Source organism: Chinchilla lanigera, unplaced genomic scaffold (assembly GCF_000276665.1).
Source record: "Chinchilla lanigera isolate Chin_1 unplaced genomic scaffold, ChiLan1.0 scaffold00089, whole genome shotgun sequence".
NCBI classification, from domain to species: Eukaryota; Metazoa; Chordata; class Mammalia; order Rodentia; family Chinchillidae; genus Chinchilla; species Chinchilla lanigera.
This window is the reverse complement of record NW_004955490.1, coordinates 3177937-3199008: the sequence shown is the minus strand read 5'-3', so window position 1 is coordinate 3199008 and position 21072 is coordinate 3177937. Positions and strand designations below refer to the sequence as shown.

Sequence of the window (21072 nt, the reverse complement as noted above, 5' to 3'; positions counted from 1 at the left end):
CATAAATGGATGTATGTTTATTATTATGTGTTTCCTACAACAACCATTGAGAATAGTTAATGATTTTTCAATAGGTCACTCATGTATAGCTCTATTTTCTTTGGAAGCCACTTTGAAGATACCAAAGTATAGTACAACAACCCTTGATAATCTCCTACCTCTTTTGTCTGTAACTCACTATTATTTGTCTGTTTTCCTAAGAAACTATTTTGTAGACAATAATATGTAAAATGATAACCATTGATAATTTCCTACCATTTTGTCTGTTATTTGCTAAGTCCCCCCTATTATTATGTTATCCTTCTTTTATTCTTTAAAATAAAAAAAAAAATCTTACATTCTTACGTCTGGTGGACTCAGCAACTTCGTTGAAGATAACTGTATGTAATGTAGCATACTGTTAGTTCCTATCATTTGGTTTTGAGGTCATGTATCATTTTTGCTTTTGTGTTTTTTTGATTTTGTCTTCATTGTTGTTTTATTGGGTTTTTTAATCTTTAAAATAAAAAAAAAAAAACAGAGAGACACAGAGAAGTTATGTGGTGTGCCCACATTTATATAACTAGTAAGTGACAGGGCTCAAATTTAAACCTTGAACCTGTCCTTTTGTCTTTCAAATAGATGCGCTCCTTGCTGTAATAGCTCTTCCGCCCCTGAAAACTAAAGTACTAGGAATATTTTAATTTAGAAAACTTGAATCAGTATAATGATAATGAAACACCAGATGGCAACTATTGACTGATTACTGTATGCCAAATACTATACTAGGTGTATTTCACACATGATCTCAGTAAAATCCTTGCAATAACCCTATGAAGCAGCCACAAATGCATAAATACTGAACAATTTGCCTCAGGTCATAGACCTGAGGATATAGTTATGCTAAAGCCCATTCTTACCACAAGCCCCGGCCCCTCCCACGAGCTCTTCCCGGGAAGAGTGCTTCCAGCGTTCTCCCCTTTTCTCTGGCTCCCACTGTGTTGGATGCCAATTCAAGGTGTGGCGAAAGATGGCTAGAAGGCGCAGCTAAACGCAGCAGCTTAGCACTGGACGTCTGCGGGATTCGCTGGTGTAGGATTATTATGGTAGGTCTAAAATGGCCCCCAGAGCCTCGTGGTTTGGAAGGTGATTTGATTATGGGTACAATCTAGGTGCCTTGCTGTGGGGAGGCAGGGTCTGGTTGGAGGAGGCAGGTCACTGGGGGCACGGCCTGAAAGGGTATATCTCCTTCTCTAGCTCTCTGCTTCATGAACACCATGAGGTGAGGAGCTATTCATCCGCCGTGCCTTCTTGCCACAGAGCCAGTTGACGGTGGACTGAGATGAGAGCCAAAGTAAATGTCTTATTTAAATCCTGGGCATCAGTTATTGCATCTCAACAGTGGGAAACTGACTAAGGCAAGGCTCAAAACCATGAACTATTCATTTGAGGGCTACAGGCCAATTAACCAACACAGCACTTTTCTTAGTTAAATCTTTCATTTACTTAGTAAGATTGAAGTGCAAGAATGACACTGCACTGACTTTCCTCTTCTTAGTAAATAGGCAATTCACTCAACAAACAGATATGAGACTACCCCAGAGCAGCATCTACAGAGTATGTGCGAGTCAGGGAGCCAGTCTCCGGGCACTAGTTGTGGGGACCTGAGAAAGTCACTTGTCCTTATTGGGCTCAGTAGCTATAACTAAATCCACTGATTGATCTATAAGGTTCCTCATACTATAAGTTTCAGTGAAAGTTTATGGTTAATTTTTTGTGATTTTCTGTTTTAAATATTTGATTATTAGTTTCTCCTCTAGGGTAAAAAAAAAGAAAAGAAGAGTCAGAGTCAACTTCCTAAACTGTTCACCTGAAGATCCCGGTGAATGAGACAGCTGAGGGATTTGAGAGCAGGCAGCGGGGCTGTGCTGAGAGAGCAGGGGAGCATGAGGAGACAGGGATATAGGAGAAGAAATCTTGGAAACAGGAGAGGCACTGGAAGGAAGCCAGACTTTTGGGAGGCAACAGGTTTAGGATCCCTTTTGTAATTATGTTTTTGTTTTCAGAACTATGTCTTCCCCAACCTCCCTCCAATCATTCATCAGCCATATTCCTGAAGCACACACAATCTCTTTCTATCAAGGATAAATGAAATAAGAAGGACATAAGAAGTAAGCATTCCATAATAGCAGGGTGAGGTCTCAGGGAGACTGCACATGAGCTTAGAACATAAGGAAGACAAACGTGTCTGTTTATTTTTATTCTATGATCAAGTTAAGCAAGACAATTGAAGTATCTTTATCAGTGCAAGTTAAGTCTAGAAACACTTAAAAATTGCCCATGTATTTCCATCCCACTGGAAACTTGCAGAATACTATAAGCCTACCAACTAACCTTGTTTATTTTTACTCTCATTATACTCAAAGATTTATGGGGTCTGAAGCTGAAGGTGGGAGTAACAAAACAGTACGCAAAACTTGAGTACTTTCTATGATGTCTCAGACATTTGTTTCTGGAAACAGTAAAATTGTACCTTAGAGAAAAATTCTCAAATCACTCATGACATTCCTTCACCAGTGGAGGAACAGTCAGTGTAGCACATGCAGGTGGTAAACTAGGAGATGGGCTCCATTCACTCCTCTGCCTTTAATTTCCTGTGTGATGTTATAGAAATCATCTTACCTCGCCATGACTCAGGACTTCCTCATTATAAGAACAGCATATTACCATTACCTTTGCATAAGTTTCTGAGAACAGATTAAATTATATTCATGAGGACATGTTTTAAAAATGTTTCATTGATGAAGATGATGTACAGATGATGTAGACCTTAGCTAAAAGTTGAGTGCAACTGATAATACCATGATTCCATGAGCTTGCATAAAAACAACTATATCCCATTAGAAGCATTTATCTTCTTTAAAATCTTAACAGGGGCCCCCTGGGTGTCCGAGTCTATCAAACATTTGATATGAGGGAATTCCCTAGTAGTCTGTGGATTTAAGAGGATTTAAAAAGTCTCATCAAAGCTGAAATATTTATATTACAATATCAGTTGAGTTTTCTGTTCAAGGTCCTTACTTGGATTTCTTTATAATATAGTGAAATAAAACTGAATTGCACTTTCACTTGCTCAAGGACTTTTCTGTATCAATTTTTCTGTAATACAGGACCATTCTCATTTGAATTCAAGCATTTGGCCATCTTAGAAAAAGCCTCTCTTCATCCTGTGTGTTACCCCAACTGCTGCTCAATTTCTCTGCCCTCATTCACAACAACACATTTTCTGTGTAGTGCTAAGGATCCAACCCAGGGCCTTGTTCATGCTAGGCAAATGGTCTACCACTGAGCTACATTCTTGGCTTAACAGTAGAACTTTTGAATGAATTGTGTATACCCACTGCCTTCATTTTGCTCATATCCTAATATTTGTAATACCTATTCTCTTAAAAACATTTACCTTTGGCCAACTCCAGTGGTCACTTCTCTATCCTTATTTAGTAATTTGCAGTAGCAGTAAACACAGTTGACTATACCCTCTTTGACATATTTTCTTTCTCTTAGTTCTTGATTTTTTTAATGTTTTCCCAGCAATTCTTTCTGAGTCTGCTTAGCATTTTCCTCTACAAAGGATCATAGCAGTTGAGAGTATAGACTCTCAGCTGGTCATGGTGAGGCATATCTGTAATCACAGGACTTGGAAGGCTGAGGCAGGAGAATCTCCATGAGTTTGAGGCTATCCTAGACTACATAGTGAGTTCAAAGCAGCTTGAACCACATACTAAGAACTTGTCTCAAAAATAAAATTAAAAATAAAATAAAATAAAATAAAAGCATAAAACCTCGAGTCTTGCCACCCAATATGGTAGACACCAGCCACTCTAGGACAATTACATTTAAATTAATAAAACTAAACTGGATTAAGAAAAGTAGATATTCATTTAATAAAATTAAAATTAATTCAACCCCTGAGTCCCACCACCCATATTTCTGTTGCTTAATAACAACATGTGACTAGCAAAACATTGGACAGCAAGACACAAAGCAATCCCATCATTTCAGAATCTTTTGTTGGATAGTGCTACCTAGGATTGGACTTCTATGATTAGAGCCACGGCTCTGCCACACCATCAGCTGAATGACCATAAGCAAGTTCCTTAACCTTTCTTGACCTTGATTTACCTTTCTTTGAAATAAAACTACTATGACTTAGACATAGTTTGACGTACATAAAGGTTCATGTGCTAGAAGTCTGCTCTCCTGTGTGGCAGTGTTGACGTGGTGGAACCTTCAAGAAGTGAGGCCTAGTAGAAGGTAATTAGGTCCTGAAGGCTCTATCCATCCCTATGAATGGATTAATACTGTCTCACAGGACTGGGTCAGGTCTCCCAAAAATGGATTAGTTTCCAAGAGTGTGGCTTGTTATAAATTAGCTAGCCTGGCCTCTTGATGCTCAATTAAATAAACAAACCAAATAACCACAGATTGTGATTAGCACTACAAAGGAAACCAAATAGATGCTGTGATAGAAGATACGGTGGTACGGGACATTTAAGGTTGTGATATTTTAAATGGGAGATAATAAGGAACCAGCCAAAATCAAATAATAGCCAAGAACCATTTGGTTCAGGTACTCTAATTCTGTATAAAAATATACTACATGCAGCCAAATATGTCAAGCAGTATGAAAGAAGATACAGCCTCATTAAAACTGACATCAAAGGCTTTATGGTTCCAGTGCAAGGATTATAAGGGCCTCATTCTTGTCTCAGGGTGATACCAGTAGATAAAACCAATCTCATAGAATCATTTCAAGCATTAAATATGATGATGAATATAAAGTACAAAGCAAAATCACCATATTGAATGTACACAGCATTTAAGACCTATAAATTCAATGTAAATTACCCCTCTTGGAGAGACAGGGAGGTGTAATTGGGGCAGAGGGTGCAAAGAGATTCAGTCACATCAGTAAGGTTTTCTTTATTAAACTGGATTCAAATCCCAGCTCAGTCACTCTATCAGCCAAGTGACTGTAACTCAACAAATGACAGGCGTAGGTGTTCATTGTGTTATTCTTTATTTTAAAAAATATTTGAGGTATTGTGCAATAACTTTTAAAGTAACTAACATGATGCCTGTCTTAGTTACTTTCCTTGCTGCTGAGACACAATGCCCAAATCCAGCAAATTAAAGGATGAGAGACTAATTTTGGCTCACATTTCAATCTGTGGTTGGCTGGCTCCAGGGTAAGACAGCTTGGCTCATGCGGCATGGTAAAGGAATAGCTGCTCATCTCTGAGTGTCAGAGAAGCAGAAAGAGAAAGGAAGAGCCAGGAAGGGTCACAACCCAAGTAACCTGCCTCTTCTTACCAGACCTTACCCAGACCTTACCCTATAACACAAATGAGCTGTAATGCCTCCATAATATAATCACCTTTAAACATCCTGCCTATAGCCACATGATCTAAATGGTAACATGCCTGTATGTGTTAATAAACGATATGCAATAAACATTTATTATTGTATAATAAACATGGCACCGAAGTAGTAGTTAGGAACTAAGCTATGGAGTATCCTGAACCTGGCTTTGAATCTTGATTCTGCCAATCTCAATCCCTGTGTTCATGGGCGAGTTAATAAACACCTTCTCAAAAACTGTTCCTTCAGTTATTTCCTTTCTGTCTGTCATTAATGGTTAAATGATACAATGTATAGACTCTAGTCATTGCTCAAATTATCTTAATCATTATCATTAACATTGTCTTCTTCTCCTCCACCCATGTTCAGAAAAGAAAACCTAAGTTAAGAGAAAACTTTTGTATTTCTCCTTGGGCAAATGAGGGAAGAGGGCACACACTCAAAATTAGGTTCTCAATGGTAAACAGCACAGGGTCCTTTGATGGCAAACCTGTCTGCAAGTGTGGGATGTGCTTCCCTGAAGAACTTTGACTCCAAGCTAAGACATGTTAGTTTAAATTTCCAAGACATTATATTTAGGGTGCTCAGGCTTCAAAGTTAAAGTAGACTTAGAAGAAATGGTTGACAGTTAAAAATGTTCAAGGATTATAATTGTAAATTAGACACTGTTACCTCCTAAAGTTATTTTAAGATAAAGATGCAGCTCAGCGGCATAGTACTTCCCTGGCATGTTTGAGGCCCTCGGTTTGATGCCCAGCATCAAAAAGGAAGTTGCTTTAATTAAATGTATTGTTTTAAATACCAAATGAAAGTGAAGCGTTGCTTTATCCTTTTCATAATTTTTGAATTATAGATTAAAACAAGATAACAGAGTGAAAGAGATTAAAATGGTAATGATCCCCCAAACTGAAAAGATGGTGAAAAAGCAGAAAAACTCACACTGTTGGTTATAGAATAATTTGAAGGGGTTTCTTTCGAGGGCATTTAATTCATTAGTAATTTTTGAAAAATTAAAAAATATGTAGGATATATGTAACCGTTAAGCTAATCATTTCTATTAATATGGATGTTTCCCTATACACTTGGTATCTTATAGCACATATATAAGGTTGACCACTGAAATAAGTTTTTTTTTTTAAAGATAAAAGAACGAAAACATATTGGCAAACACACAATCTTACATGTCTATATTTGTTTATCTGAAATAAATTTTGGAAAAGACAAAAACTGGAACCAACCTAAATGTGCACAAAAAAAATAGAAAATTGATTACAATTATATAATTTTATCATTTAACAACTATTCAGTACCTACAATTTGATATCATTCAAGTAGTCACTAGGGAGACAGCAGTAAACAATAGACAAAAGTCCTAGCCGCATGGAGCACATGCTATCCCTCAAATGGAAAAATATGGCATACTTAAATTGCAGGAGAAAGATCTATCTATATACTCTCCCAAGAGACATGGGTATGTAAAAATCTCAAAGGGAACAGTATAGCTAGGTAGATAGCTAGCTAGTCCAATTGGAAACACATATTTGTGCTCGCTTTAGCAGTACATGTACTAGAAACACATCTTTATAACTATTAAAAATTCTGGAGAATATAAAAGAAACTTAATGATCACCTTGGGGAATTAGGATTGAGGGCAGGAAAAAGACTGATTTTATATTTTAAACCTTAATATATGTATTATTTTATAATATACATGAATTGTGTTTCATGAAAAGTAACAGCCTGACTTGGGACTTTTTTGGTTACTCACTGTGGTATAATAAAATCTTCCTGACTATAGCAGCTTAAAATGGCAATCATTTTACTGTATTTCCTGATTCTCTGGGTCATCATTTGGCTAGGGCTCAGCCAGACAATTCTAATCAACAAGGCATTGCATTAACTAGGGTCATTTAACTCTTAGTACCGAAGGTCCAGAACAGCTTTACTCACATGTCTGGTACCTTGGGAGGAATGCCTGAAAGATTGGACTCCTCTGATGTGCTCCCTGTCACCAAGTATCTCCAGAAGTTTTATGTAGTCTCTCTTTCTGTCAGAGTAATTAGACATTTTATAAAATGGCTCAGAGCTCCAATAAACCAAGATAGAAGCTGCTAGTTTCACAGTGAGTAGACCTAGAACAATCTTGATGTCACTTCTGCCATATTTTATTACACTTCCCTAAAGAAGTGAATTATAGTATTGTCTAATATAGCTTGAGCATTGCTGAAATTTGAACACCTGAATGCTCCAAAATCCAAAACATTTTGAACACCTATAGAACACCACAAGTGGCAAATTTCCACAACTGGCAAGTCATAGTCACAAAACACAAGCAAATTAAAAATATTGCATAATATTACTTTTAGCCTATATGTATAAGTTGTATATTAAACATAAATGAATTTCATTTCTAGGCTTGAGTCCCAACCCTAAGATACCAAACTATCTACCTCTATCTATCTATTCCAAAATACTTTTGAACTACAGCATTTTTGACAAGAGAATCTCAGTCTAAACTCTTAGATCTAATTAATTATGTTAAAGCCACTATAAGCCAGCTAAGATTTGGGGTTCAGAGATTGCAGATAGAAACAACCTCTGTAAGGAAAAAGAGTCAAAAAATTACTGCTATTTCTATGTTTTATTTTTTATTATTATTATTTTAGTACCAGGAATCGAACTCAGAACATTGCATTTGCCAAGCAGGCACTGTGCCACTGAGCTATGTCCCAGATGCAACTGTCTTTAATTTAATGAAGATATCAAGATTATTTTCTTAATGAAAGTTATATCTTTAATCATTCAAATTAGGACTAAAATACATTGTATGTGTTGTTCAGGATACCTATGATGGAAAACATAGGATAAGAGGGGCTAAAGACATGAATGACACCCTTTTATACTGGAAGCTGTAGAGGTCTGTCAGTGTCAGAGTGAGAAACACATTTTACTCTGACAGATTGACAACGCCTGTGTCTATTCTCTTACCTACCCACTTCATCTGTTTCAAGCAAGTCAGGTAAAAATCTTTAATTCTGTGGTAGAGACTATGTGTTCTTCAGCTCTGTGCATCTGTCTTTCCAAAATAAAGATCACATTGTAGACTATGGAGGCTACAGAAGAGTCCAAATAAATGCTGTCTGTCGATAGCCTATCTGCTAGCACATTTCTCTGATATGTTTCAAAGGCCACCATTTACTGTGAGCCAAATATTGTGCCAAGTACTTTAATATAACTGTTAATGTTTCAAGATAAAATGTGAGTATAGAAAACCATTTGTATTTCTATATAGTAACAATTAGAAATCTGAAAATAAAATAAGAAAAACTTAATTAGCCTGATTTGAGTACTCTACAATATACATATGATTTATAACATCATATTATATCCCACAAATAAATATATGGAGTCCACAAAAAAATGTAAACACACTTCAGAAAAGAAAAAATTGTATAAATATTTTAGTACTAAATTTATTGGGATAACATGAAAATCCTAACGTGTATTTGAATAAAGCAGTCAATTTACTAGGGGTCAGTGTCTGGTGTATATTTATTTATTTATTTATTTATTTTTGGTTTTTTTTCCGGTACCAGGAATCAAACTCATGACCTCCGGCTTGCCAGGCAGGCGCTGTGCCGCTGAGATAAATCCCCAGCTCCATATTTAAATATTTATACAAGTTTTTCCTTTTCTGAAGTGTGTGTATATTTTGGGGAATATGTTATATATAGTTATTATTTGTCAGTTAAAATAAATTTTAAAATAAAATACTTAGGAACAAATCTAACCAAGGAAGTAAAAAATTTCTATCATGAAAATTACAAAATATCATTGAGAATTAAACATAACTTAACTAAATGAAAAGTCATCTCATGTTCATAGATTAGAAAACAATATTACAGTTATAATGCTCCCTGAACTAATGTATAGATTAAGCACGTACTCTATTTTAAGAAATGTCAGCTGGCTTTTGTGCAGGAATTGACAAGCTGAACCTAAAGTTCACATGGAAATGCAAAATACCCAGGATATCCCAATAATTTTGAGAAAAAAGACTCACTATGCTAGTCCACAGTGTGGTATTGGCATAGGAATAAACATACAAATCAGTGGAGTAGAATAAGACTCCAGATAATAGACCAGCACTTTATGGACAATTGATTTGCAACAAGAGCACCAAGATCACTTAATGAGGAGAAGGTAATAGGTCTTACGATAAATGGCATGGTCATAACTGGATATCCACATGATGATGAATGAATTTGGACTTACACAATAACTCACTCAAAATGGTACAGAATCAAATTATATGACACCAAAATATAAAATTATTCTAAGAAAATATAGAGGTAAATCTCATAATGTTTGGATTTTTCAGTGTACTCTTAGCTATGACACCAAAAGCAACCAAGAAATAATAGGTAATTGGAACTTTGTCAATATACCATCAAAATTTAAACACTTTCAAACTTCAAAGAGTGTCATCAAGAATGTAAAATGATAACCCACAGATTAGTACAATAAAATATTGCAAATTATATATCTGAAAATGGTCCAGTATTCAGAGTACATTAAAACCTTTAATAACTCAACAAAAAAGACAAATAATAATTAAAAAGACATAAAGGATTTGAATAGACATTTCTCAAAAGAAGAAATCTAAATAGCCAATAAATTCTTGTATCAATAAGTATCTTTTGATACTTAACATCATCAGTCACTAGGGAATTGAAAATCAAAATCACAATGCTATATGGCTTCATACCCATAAGGATCACCATAACAAAAGAGGAAAATAAATTTTGGTGAAGATGTTAGGAATTGAGAACATGTGTACATAGCTAATGGGAATGTAAAGTAGCATAGTCACTTTGGGAAAAATCCTGGCAGTTACTCAAAAGGCTTCCTCATGAAGTCACCATTTAACCCATGAAACCTGCTCCTCAAAACAAACTCCAAAATGAAAATGTATACTCACAGAAAAATATGTACAAAAATATTCATCACAACAACATTCAAAAGAGTCAAAATGTGGGAGCAAAAACTGTATCCATCAACTGATAAATGAATAAAAATGTAGTATATCTATAACCATAGAATACTACTGAGCTATAAAAATGAATAAAGTAGAGACACATACTATAGCATGGATAATCTTGAAAACATTATGGTAATTGAAAAAAGAGTATTCAAAAGACTTGCTATATGATCTAGACTATGAAACATCTAGAATAGTAGTAGCCATGGGTTAAAAGAAGAAGTAATGATGGCTATGAATGGGGAAGTAGTTCTTTTTTGTGCTGATGAAAATGTTCTGGAATTGGAGAGTGGAGATGATTATATAACCTTGTGAATATACCAAAAAACACTGCTTATACACTTACAGAGGTTCTATTTTATGGTGTGTGAACTGTAATCAATAAAAGTATTATTTTTAAGTGGAGAATCATAAATATAACAGGTGAGAAGAAATGTGTTATATTTTAAACTTTCTCAGGTCCGTCTGGCAAGACCAATGGCTTGCTTTCTTTGTCTTCATTACTTCCTCCAAGTATTTCTTCATTCCTTCCCTTGTGGCAGGACTGTTATATTTGCCAGTCATCTCTGTTCTGAGTCAGAACGCTGGACATTCCAGGGTTCATATTTGTCACATTTTCTATATAGCATTGCCCACATGTTATGTTTGTACAGAGAAAAACTCCTTCCTCCAAACATGGGTCAGACAAGACTCACAAAACAGTATAAGACAGCAGAAACAAAGGACGGTATTGGAGTACAAGCTGAGTGGAAAGGTGGTCTCACTGTTCCCAAATCCTTTCCTACAATTGTGAATGCTCAGTGAAACTTAGATATTTCCTCTTTTAATCCCTTCCATCATGATAGGATGATAGGTTGGGGAAATACTTAAAAGGCTTACAATTAGAGTCTAATATATTATCAACTCACAATCGTAATCCTAAACTATACTGTGAGGTGGCAGAGAATGATCTAATCTAGACCTATATCTATTACCTCTTCCAATAATAATACCTCTTACCACTAGGAACAATTTCTGACACTTAATCCAGTTTACCTTGCTTCAAGTAAACTAAATTACCTCTAGTTATAGCCTCATTGGGATTGATAAGAGAGATTGTTGATTTGTAATTGGAAAATAGTGCCTAGATGGAAACACTAATAGTAGCTAGGATTTAGTCAGAAGCTATCATAGCATTAGTCTCCAAATTTTTCAAATTCCTCAGTATACAAAGTTGCTGCAAGGGAATCAAAGAACTCTAAGTAAAAATGCATAAGTCACATGGAAAGAGAGCTAAAGAAGGAGGATTTAAAGCCAACTCTTTTGACTTATAAAGATCAGATAAATTGGCCAAACCACCACCTTCCAAAAGCTAACAGCATGAGAGCTTCCGGTAAATACGACTAAGAAGTAGAGACTTCTCCAAGAAGTAAAGTATTGGAAAACATATTACCCATAGGCCATTGCTGCCATCCTGCCCAGGACACCTTACCTAACTGAAATTGATTGGAGACATTTCCACAGGTTTGCATTATCTCTGGGCTATTCCATCCTAAGGGATATAAAGCACAGCCCGAGCTTATCAGCAGTCCTGCAAAAAAGTCACAACCACAGGTAGAAAATGAATAACAGATCTTTTGTCACCCCAATACCCAGCCTGGACTAGCTCAGCTTAAATGCTACTTCCTCCACTCAGAGCTTACACTTCCGCCTTTATTCTAAATTTCTGCAATAGTGCCACTCAGTCATTTTTTTTTGCCATGCCACAGGTGTGAAAGGTAGTAGACAGTGAAAGGGACAACTCATATGTATATATGTATGCACAGGCTAGCTAAGATAATTGAATTATTGATTTCTATTGCTTTATTAAAAGGAACAGTTAATGTTTAATAGTTTGATCAATCTTATAGGCCTACATTTATCTGAGTAACCAATTTGAAGACATCAATATATAATACAACAACTCTTGTTAGTTTCCAATCACCTTGTATGAAATCCTGTATTGCTAATATTTTTTGTGTTATTTTGTAAATGTCTGTGTGTCTGTTAATATGTTTTCATTCTTTGCCTTTAAAATTAAAAAACAAGAGTAGTATTGGAAGTTGAGATAAGACCATATGTATTTTACAATCAAAATATTTTGACAAGTCATAAGGCTAAATTGGCTTCTCCAGCCTCTTCTAACTTGGTCTGATTTATGGAGAATAACAATGTAAGGACCATTACACTTTCCTGCAGTCAAAATTTTTCTGTCATGTAGGTAGGTCTCTAGAAGCTGAAAATAGATTTCGATGTTTGTAACTTGGGGTCAGTTGCCATACTGAGATCAACACAGAACACAGGCTAAGTGGGCTTCTGGTGAGTAGAACAATATTCTCTCTTCTTCAAAATATTATTTCAGTTTCAAGCCAAGCATCACTCCATCCTTTGGCTTATAATACCTTCCACTGTGCTCCTTGCCTTTATTCCCCTTTTGTTTAATTCATTTAGCCACTGCAGGGAAGCTCTGTGGAACCCATGCAGTCATTTTACTCTTCCAGCCAGAGACACAAATCTGGAACCACCTGCCAATATTGTTTTCTAAGGACAACCTGCCTCACCCATAGGTCTCACTTACGGGATAAATTTTCACATCATATACTCAATAATCCTATCTCACCTTTAGCCATAGCAAATTGGACCAAGTGTTGGCATCTGACAAAAGAGTGCAAGCAAACATTGACTGCTCAGGATTGTTGATGTTGTAGGTTGGCTTGAAGAAATGGGCTAGAAGAGATTCATATTTCTGAAAATTTTAGTCAAGGGACATAGAGATACTGAGCTATATTAGAGGGTAGTACAGAAATTGGAAGAAAGAGGCAGGAGGCATAATCAAGTCTGTGTCAAGCTAAAGCAACTTCAATCAAAAGTTATTACTGGATATCAACTATTCATAAGCAGGCCAAACTGACTGACAGAGGGAAAGACAATAGGATAAAAGGTAATAAGCGGACATGACAATAAAAGAAAAGCTCCTTACTGCTCATGAAAGAGCTAAAGAAAAGATGGTCCCTTTTGATGGATTATAGTTATAATTATCTCATTTCATAATAAATTACACTTTCATTGTGATAAATCAAGTGAATCTCAGCTATTCACAACAAAAAAGCATAAGGGTAAGAAGAAATTAAATAATATCTATAATTAAATGATAATGCTGATGCAACATAACAGAAATAATGGGACACAGTGAAGGCAGTCCTAAGAGGGAAATTTATAGTGATGAAGTCTCACATCAGGAAAACAGAACAAGCTTAAATAGACAACCTAATATAGAGCCTCAAACTTCTAGGAAGAGAAGAACAGGTAATCCGTTTGGGACTGCCCCTGTCCCTGAAGAGCTATTTCTATTGTCCGTTTCTTTTTCTCCAATAAATTATCCTACTGTTAACCTCCATTGTTCCTTAAAATTTATTCTTTCACTCTGGGGAACACGACTGAGCATATCTGACATCTAGCATTTCCCCTATATGAGTGGCAGATTTGGTGAAAAAGGTAGATGAGGAAACACTGTTATGTTTTTCTGAGCCTGACTTTTCACTGGGTGACACTCAGAAACAGCATTTGTTGTATAGTAAGTGCCCAATTTAAGAATGAGTTGTGAGCTTTCATAGATAAAAAGAACTTCACATTACAACATTTGTAGATGCTAACAAATTACAAAAGTAATGGTGTAGTTCACTGTGCTCTACCACCTTTTTAAGTTAATTTAAAAGTAAGAATATTTTCGTTACAATGTTTGTGTATGTGTGTGTTACAGTTGAGTGGACCAAAAATAGTCTAGGTTCTTATGTGTAACAAGGAAAGACTTGCCAAATGTACACTTTATAGTATGTAATAAGTAGCTACAGTTACTGAAGATCACAATATGGAAGCAGCAAGAACAGGTGAAAAGTTGAAGCAAAAATAGAGGACTTGATAACTCAGGCTATCTGTATTAAAAAACACTACTGATCCTAGGTATCTCTTACTGCCTCTCTCACTCATGTCAGTCATCTGCTACTTCTGGCATCAAGACCTCCTAAATTTAAGCCTGGATAATCACTAGGTGGTGTGTATTTGTGGTTGAAGGGAGAGAGGAGAAGTGGCTCACACAACTTCCTTGCTTTAGTATTATGGAAGCAAGGATAATTAGAGTGCAGTGGTAGAGAGAAAGGAGTGACTCACTCAGTTCCTTTGTTTCTACCTGTACTATGTGTGTTTGGTTTTTCTATGCTTTACATTATATATTTGTATTAAAAGTGTATAAGATGCACTTTGTCGGACTAACAATCTGACTTGTGAATGTTCTCCTAGAATGTGACTCATTCATAAGTCAGGGACTTACTCCATTTTAATCACATCAAGCAAAGACATTGAAAAAAAAAACTTCCAGGATACTTCAGAAAGTGGCAAGAACAATGGGATAAATGTGTTGGAAGCAAGGGGAAGGAGTTTAAGGGGCGACTAATGAAAATATCTGTTTAACTGTAATAATTTTTTAAATTAAAAAATTTTTGATTATACCTTGTTAGACAGTCAAGTGATGCATTTGGAAATATTAACAAATGAGAGCTAGAGAAATGTAAATTTCACTAAAAAATAAAGAACAAAATACATCGTAAAAGTTCAAATATTGCACATAAGTCTTTGGGGGAAAAGTAGAGAATGAAGAACAAGCCAAGCCCAAAGCTCATGTGAAGGAGGGAAAGATCAGAGCATAAATTAATACAATGGAGACTAAGAAAACAATACAAAGAATCTCGGTTCTTTGAAAGATTAAATAAAACTGACAACCCTTAGCTAACCTCATCAAATAAAAGAAAGACTCAAATTCATGAAATTAGGAATGAAAAGGACGAAATCAAAACTGATCTTGTAGAAATCCAGACTATCATGAATACTTATTTCAAAAACCTTTATTCTAATAAGATGGAAAACAGAAGAAATGGACAGATTCCTAGATTCATATGAACTAAAGCTGAATGAAGAAAAATATAAAAATTCTCAACCTAATATCAGTCAATAAAGTTAAAGATGTGATTAAGAACCTACCAACAAAGAAAAGCCCAGACCCTGATGGATTCACTGATGAATTCCACAAGGAATTTAGAGAAGATCTAATGTCATTACTCCTCAAACTCTTTAATGGAATGGAAGCAATACCCCCAAAGTCATTCTTGGTTGCAAGTATTGCTTTCTACAAAAATCAAAGAAGGACCCAACCAAAAAGGACAACTACAGGTCAATCACCCTAGTGAACATAGAGGCAAAAATCCTCAATAAGAGATTTGCAAACAAAATGCAGCAAACCATCAAGAAAATTATACAACATGACCAAGTAGGATTTATCCCAGGGATGCAGGGATGGTTCAACATACACATATCAAAAAATGTAAAACACCATATTAACAGAGCAAAGGACAAAAACCACATGATCATCTCCATGGATGCAGAAAAAGCATTTGAAAAAGTTTAACACCAATTCATGATAAAAAAAAAATCTACAGAAGATAGGAATAGATGGTCTTTATCTCAGTATTATAATAGCCACATAGGACAAACCAATAACCAATATCATACTAAATAGTCAAAAATTGAAAGCTTTAATTCTTAAACCAGGAACAAGGCAAGGATTCTGCTATCACTACTCTTATTTAATATAGTTCTGGAAACAATAGCCAAAGCAATTAGACAACAGAAACTTTAAAAAGAAATAAGGATAGGGAAGGAAAAAGTTAAATTATCATCATTTGTGTATGACATAATACTCTACATAGAAGACTCCCAAAAGTCTAACAAGACTTACTGATTAAATAACCAAATTCACTCACATTGCTGGATACAAAGTCAACACTCAAAAATCAATAGCATTCTTGTACACAAATAGCGAGCATCATGGTAAATGGTCATAAACTGAGAGCTTTCACTGTACAATCAGGAACAAGACAAGGATGTCCACTACTATCTCTGTATTCAAGACATTTCTGGAAATATTAGAGTAATCAGACAAAGAAAAAATATAAAAAGAATATGGATAGGAAAGAAAGAAGGTAAATTATCATTATTTGAAGATATGACACTCTACAAAGATCTCAGAAACTCCACCAAAACCTTCTAGATTTAATAATCAAATTCAGTAGCATAGCTGGATATAAAGTCAAAAGTCAAAAACATATCATTTATGTACACGAATAATAAATTCAGTAAAAGAGACATTATGGAAACACCTATCACAAGAGTGTCACTAAAATGAAATACTTAGGAAACAATCTAACAAAGGAAGTAAAAAAATCTCTCCATTGAAAACTACAGTACTCTAGAAAAGGAAATTGAAGAGGATGTCAGGAATTTGAAAGGCATCCCTTGCTTTTGATAGGAGGAACCAACATAGTGAAAATGGTCATACTCCAAAAATGTTATACAAGTTAATGCAATCCCAATCAAAATATCATAAGCATACCTCACAGAATTAGAGAAAACATGCCTAGAATTCATTTGGTACCAGAAGGTACTTAAAATAGCAAAAACAATTCTAGGCACCAAAGCAAGGCAGAGAACATCAGGATTCCTTACTTGAAAATTATACTACAGAGCTACTGTGATTAAAAAAAGAAAAAGTAAAACAGCATGGTACTGGCAAAAAAAGACCTAAAGATTAATGGAACAGATTAGAAAATGCAGAAACAATTCCAAACACATTCAGCCACCTTATCTTTGACACAAAGGACAAGTACATTCACTGGAATAAATATAGCCTCTTTAATAAATGCTGCTGAAAAAACTTGCTTTCCACATGCCAAACTGAAACTAGACTCATGTCTGCTGCCATGCACTAAACTAAAATCAAAATGAATCAAATTGCTAAATATTAAAACAGAAACATTAAATCTGGTTGCAGAGAGAGCAGGTAGAACACTTTGATACATAGATGTAGGCAAAGACTTCATGAACAAAATTCCAATCACATGGAAAATATTACAAAGAGTCAACAAATGGGATTTCATCTTATTAAAAAGCTTTTGCACCACAAAAGAAACCAGCAGCAGACTGGGCATCACACAGAGTGGGAAAAAATTTTACTCAGTTGTTCCTCAAAGGATTAATATCTAGAACATATAAAGAAGTGGAAAAAAACAGAATCCCCAAATTTAAAGACCCAATCCAAGAATGGACATGAAATACACATTTTTTCGATGAGGAAGTAGAAATGACAAATGAATATATGAAATATGTTCAACATCACTGGTCTTTCAAGAGATGAAAATTAAAACACTGCATTTCCATCTCATCTCAGAAAGAATGGCTCTTATCAAGAAATTGCCCAATAACAAATGCTGGCAATGTTATGGGGAAAAAACAGGCCTTCTCCACTATAGGTAGGAGTGTAGACTGGTGCAACAACTGTGGAAATCAGTGTGGAGATTCCTCAATAAACTAAAAGCACAACTTCCATTTGACCCAGCTATTCCCCTTGTTAGTATCTTCCCAAGAGAATTAAAATCATCATTCCACATCTATCTGTGTACACCAATGTTTATAGCAGCGTAGTTTATAACAGCTTATTCCTAGAAACAACCCAAATGCCCATCAACTGATGAATGGAATATATATATAGGCATACTACTCAGTTGTAAAGAAGGATACACTTGAGACATTTATAGCTGATGTTTGGACATTGAGACCATAACCTTAAGTGAAATAAATTGAACCACTTGTGTAAATATTGCATTGCCTGTCTAGTGTGAGATCCTGAAAGTGTAAATAAGAAGCAAAATGTATAATAGATACTGTGAAATAGAAAGAAAATGTTCAAACGGGAAGGGGCACAAAGGAGGGGTGAGGGGGAAAGGAAAAAAGGATAAGAAAAGAAGGAGAAATTGGAAACAAAGCTTTGTAAAGAAAGAGAAGTGGGGTTGAAGGGAAGGGAGAGGAGTAGGCAAATGTTGGAGATGGGGCTGTACAGTGCTAAACTGCTAAACACAGGGCTGTGTTGGAAAAGAGCACATGCATAGTGCTCTGAAGTCAAGATAACCACAGTTGAGGCAATCAAGGACATGGGCTGCTGACACCCTCTATTCCAAAACAATAAATCTGCCAACCTCAGAGATAAGACAGTTCTCTTAATTGGTAAAATTTACTACTTGGAGAAGTCTTTGAACTGACTCCCAAGGTCCTACTCAGTACCCATCTTTGCCTTAGTATCTCCCTCCTTTGTTTAAAAACTAAATAAATACAGGCCACCCAGAGAAGTTCTTCATCTCAACCTCCAGGGAATCTTAAGTTTCATTAGAGGGTTTTGACTTTCCTGGAGTCCTAAAAATCATGCCATTTGTCTCTTTTATTTAAGCCATTCACCATTCACTCATTTAGGAGATTGCACCTAGGCCAACACTTCAATAGGTAAAAAGAAGAATAAAGATATATCACGTACAGGTGCAAATTCCCTATGATGAGTGTGGTCATTATGTATATCTAGATTCTACCAGTAAACTTAATAAAAATTCCCAGTTCTGCCACATACAGGCTATGTGATTTCAGACTAATTATTTGATCTTTCTGTCTCAGTTACCTTATTTTAAAAATAGAAATAATAATAGTACTCTTACACAACTCTTCCAATGCTCAATGAGATTAATACACATAAAATTACTATTACATAGAACACACTCAATGCAGATGTGCTATTATTCTCCCTGTGGCTCTTCTCCCAGTTTCTGCCTATATTTCCATGTTAATTTCTTCCTCATTTCTTTGTCTTCAAAACAAACAGCTAAAAAGCCAAAACTAGGGCTGAATTCAAACTCTGCCTTGCTGAAGTTATCTTGCAATTTTGCAGAGGTACCTGGCGAGAGACCAGGAATCTCTATGAGATGTGCGAACTACCCCAGAGTACATAGCTCCATTCTCTGCCTAAACTGACCTCTCAACCCATCGTGCTCTCATCCTGCCTTTTAGACAGGTGAGCAAATAAGGTTGTAAACATATTTCATCGACATATTTGACTTGCAACTGACAGTTGATTCTATTATATTTGGAGAAAGATGCACTGGTGGACACATTAAAAGTAGAAATAAAGTCAGTGTAATTCATCCTCAATTATATTTGTCCCCAACAGCGTTTTCATCAATTTGGGGTTGTGAAGATGTACCTCAAATGCAACATGGTAGTCACTTGCCAGTGTCAAGCCCCCTTCTGGAAGAGTGGGCACCTTATTAAAAATGCAGATTCTTGGTTTCAGATCCAGATATTTGGTTCAGTAACTGTAGCCCAGGAATAATTATTTTAATAGTACTTCATGATGTGGATGCATCTGGTCCTGGTACCAACATTTAAGAATATCACCACTAAAAATGTTAAGTACAGGACCTCTGGTGTTAGAGAAAGCTGGTTTAAATCTCAGCCCTTTCACATATAAACTATAGCCCTGACTTATACTTTTCTTATGTGTTATTACTAATTCCAAGTTTTACTGTCCCTTCACCCACATATAATGGTTACAGAAGTCTATCTCAAGTACGTGTGCTTAACTGGTTACTTTCCTAATCTCACCTGCCTCCTAGAAGAGAAAGAAAGCCCTGTAGAATTTGTTACTATTTTTCCTATTGTCTATAGGCAGGTGCCAATGGGTTGACATCTTCTTTCCTTTTCTCAACTGCTCCCCTCCATAACAATTCCATGTCATGAAATGTACCAGATGTCTTCCCCAGAGGTGATACAATTTGAATTCACTGAACTGACCTACCAGAGACCTGGAATTGGACATCATACAACTTCAGCCCTTGTGGCAACCTCAAAACCTGTAGAAACCCTAAAGTGCAAAATCTTATAAAGAAGTTGGAACCCTCCTTTCAGCTACATCTCACCTGACCTTAACCTTCCCCTGCTCCCATAAGGACTAGTTTCCTAACAGCTGTATAAACCCCTACAAATTACACATTCTTACTTAGGTTGGTTCCTGATTGTTTTCCTCTGGACAACACTGGCCTTCTCCCTGAGTGTTACCAGTCTCCTTCATCGCTCCACTACATTGAGTGTAACTATTCAGTGAAGAACTATTTTATTACTCCTCAGCACCCATCCCCTGACTCTGCATGGCTGCCAATCCTTCCAAACATGGTAATTAGGTAGTTTGAATTTGAACTGAATATACTACACTGAGCAAAAACATGATATGAATTAATTTGTTATTAATTTGCTCATCTTATAGCAACTTCAACTCAAACAAAATTGGGAAAATTTATAACCCTGCCTTTAACTATATCTCAGTTTTCCCTCTGCAGAGAACTCTTCCACCAACCTTTCCTATTCATTTGACCCTGTGTTCTGTCTGAGTTATAGGAGAGCCATTATATTCTAGAAATCTCCAAAGTAGATGCTTGGAGACTTCACAGAGAAGCTGCACTGAACCTGGCTTTGAGAGATAAGTAAATATTTACAGGCAGAAACGTAAGAAAAGGGAATCCCAGAAAAATATAACATGGGGAAGAAAGCTGAGCAGAGTTTCTTTTATTTTAGTGTGTACTAGAATCATGTTGGAAAATGTAAGACTAGTAGTTACATTTGCTAAAGTGAGTTTTGAATACCAAGACAGTAACTACTTTTGTGGAGGAGACCAGAGAATGTGCTCAGGA

General features: G+C 35.9%; 1 protein-coding gene across 2 annotated transcripts in view; it reads right to left on the bottom strand.

Moving 5' to 3' along the window:
* The window catches only part of Lhfpl1 (lipoma HMGIC fusion partner-like 1), a 59603-nt gene that overhangs the window by 16917 nt on the left and 21614 nt on the right, over positions 1–21072 (bottom strand). For both annotated transcript variants that reach the window (XM_005404630.2, XM_005404629.2), the window contains exon 3: positions 11913–12011. In XM_005404630.2, the coding sequence (XP_005404687.1) occupies positions 11913–12011 (99 nt within the window). The remainder of the gene's footprint in view (positions 1–11912; positions 12012–21072) is intronic.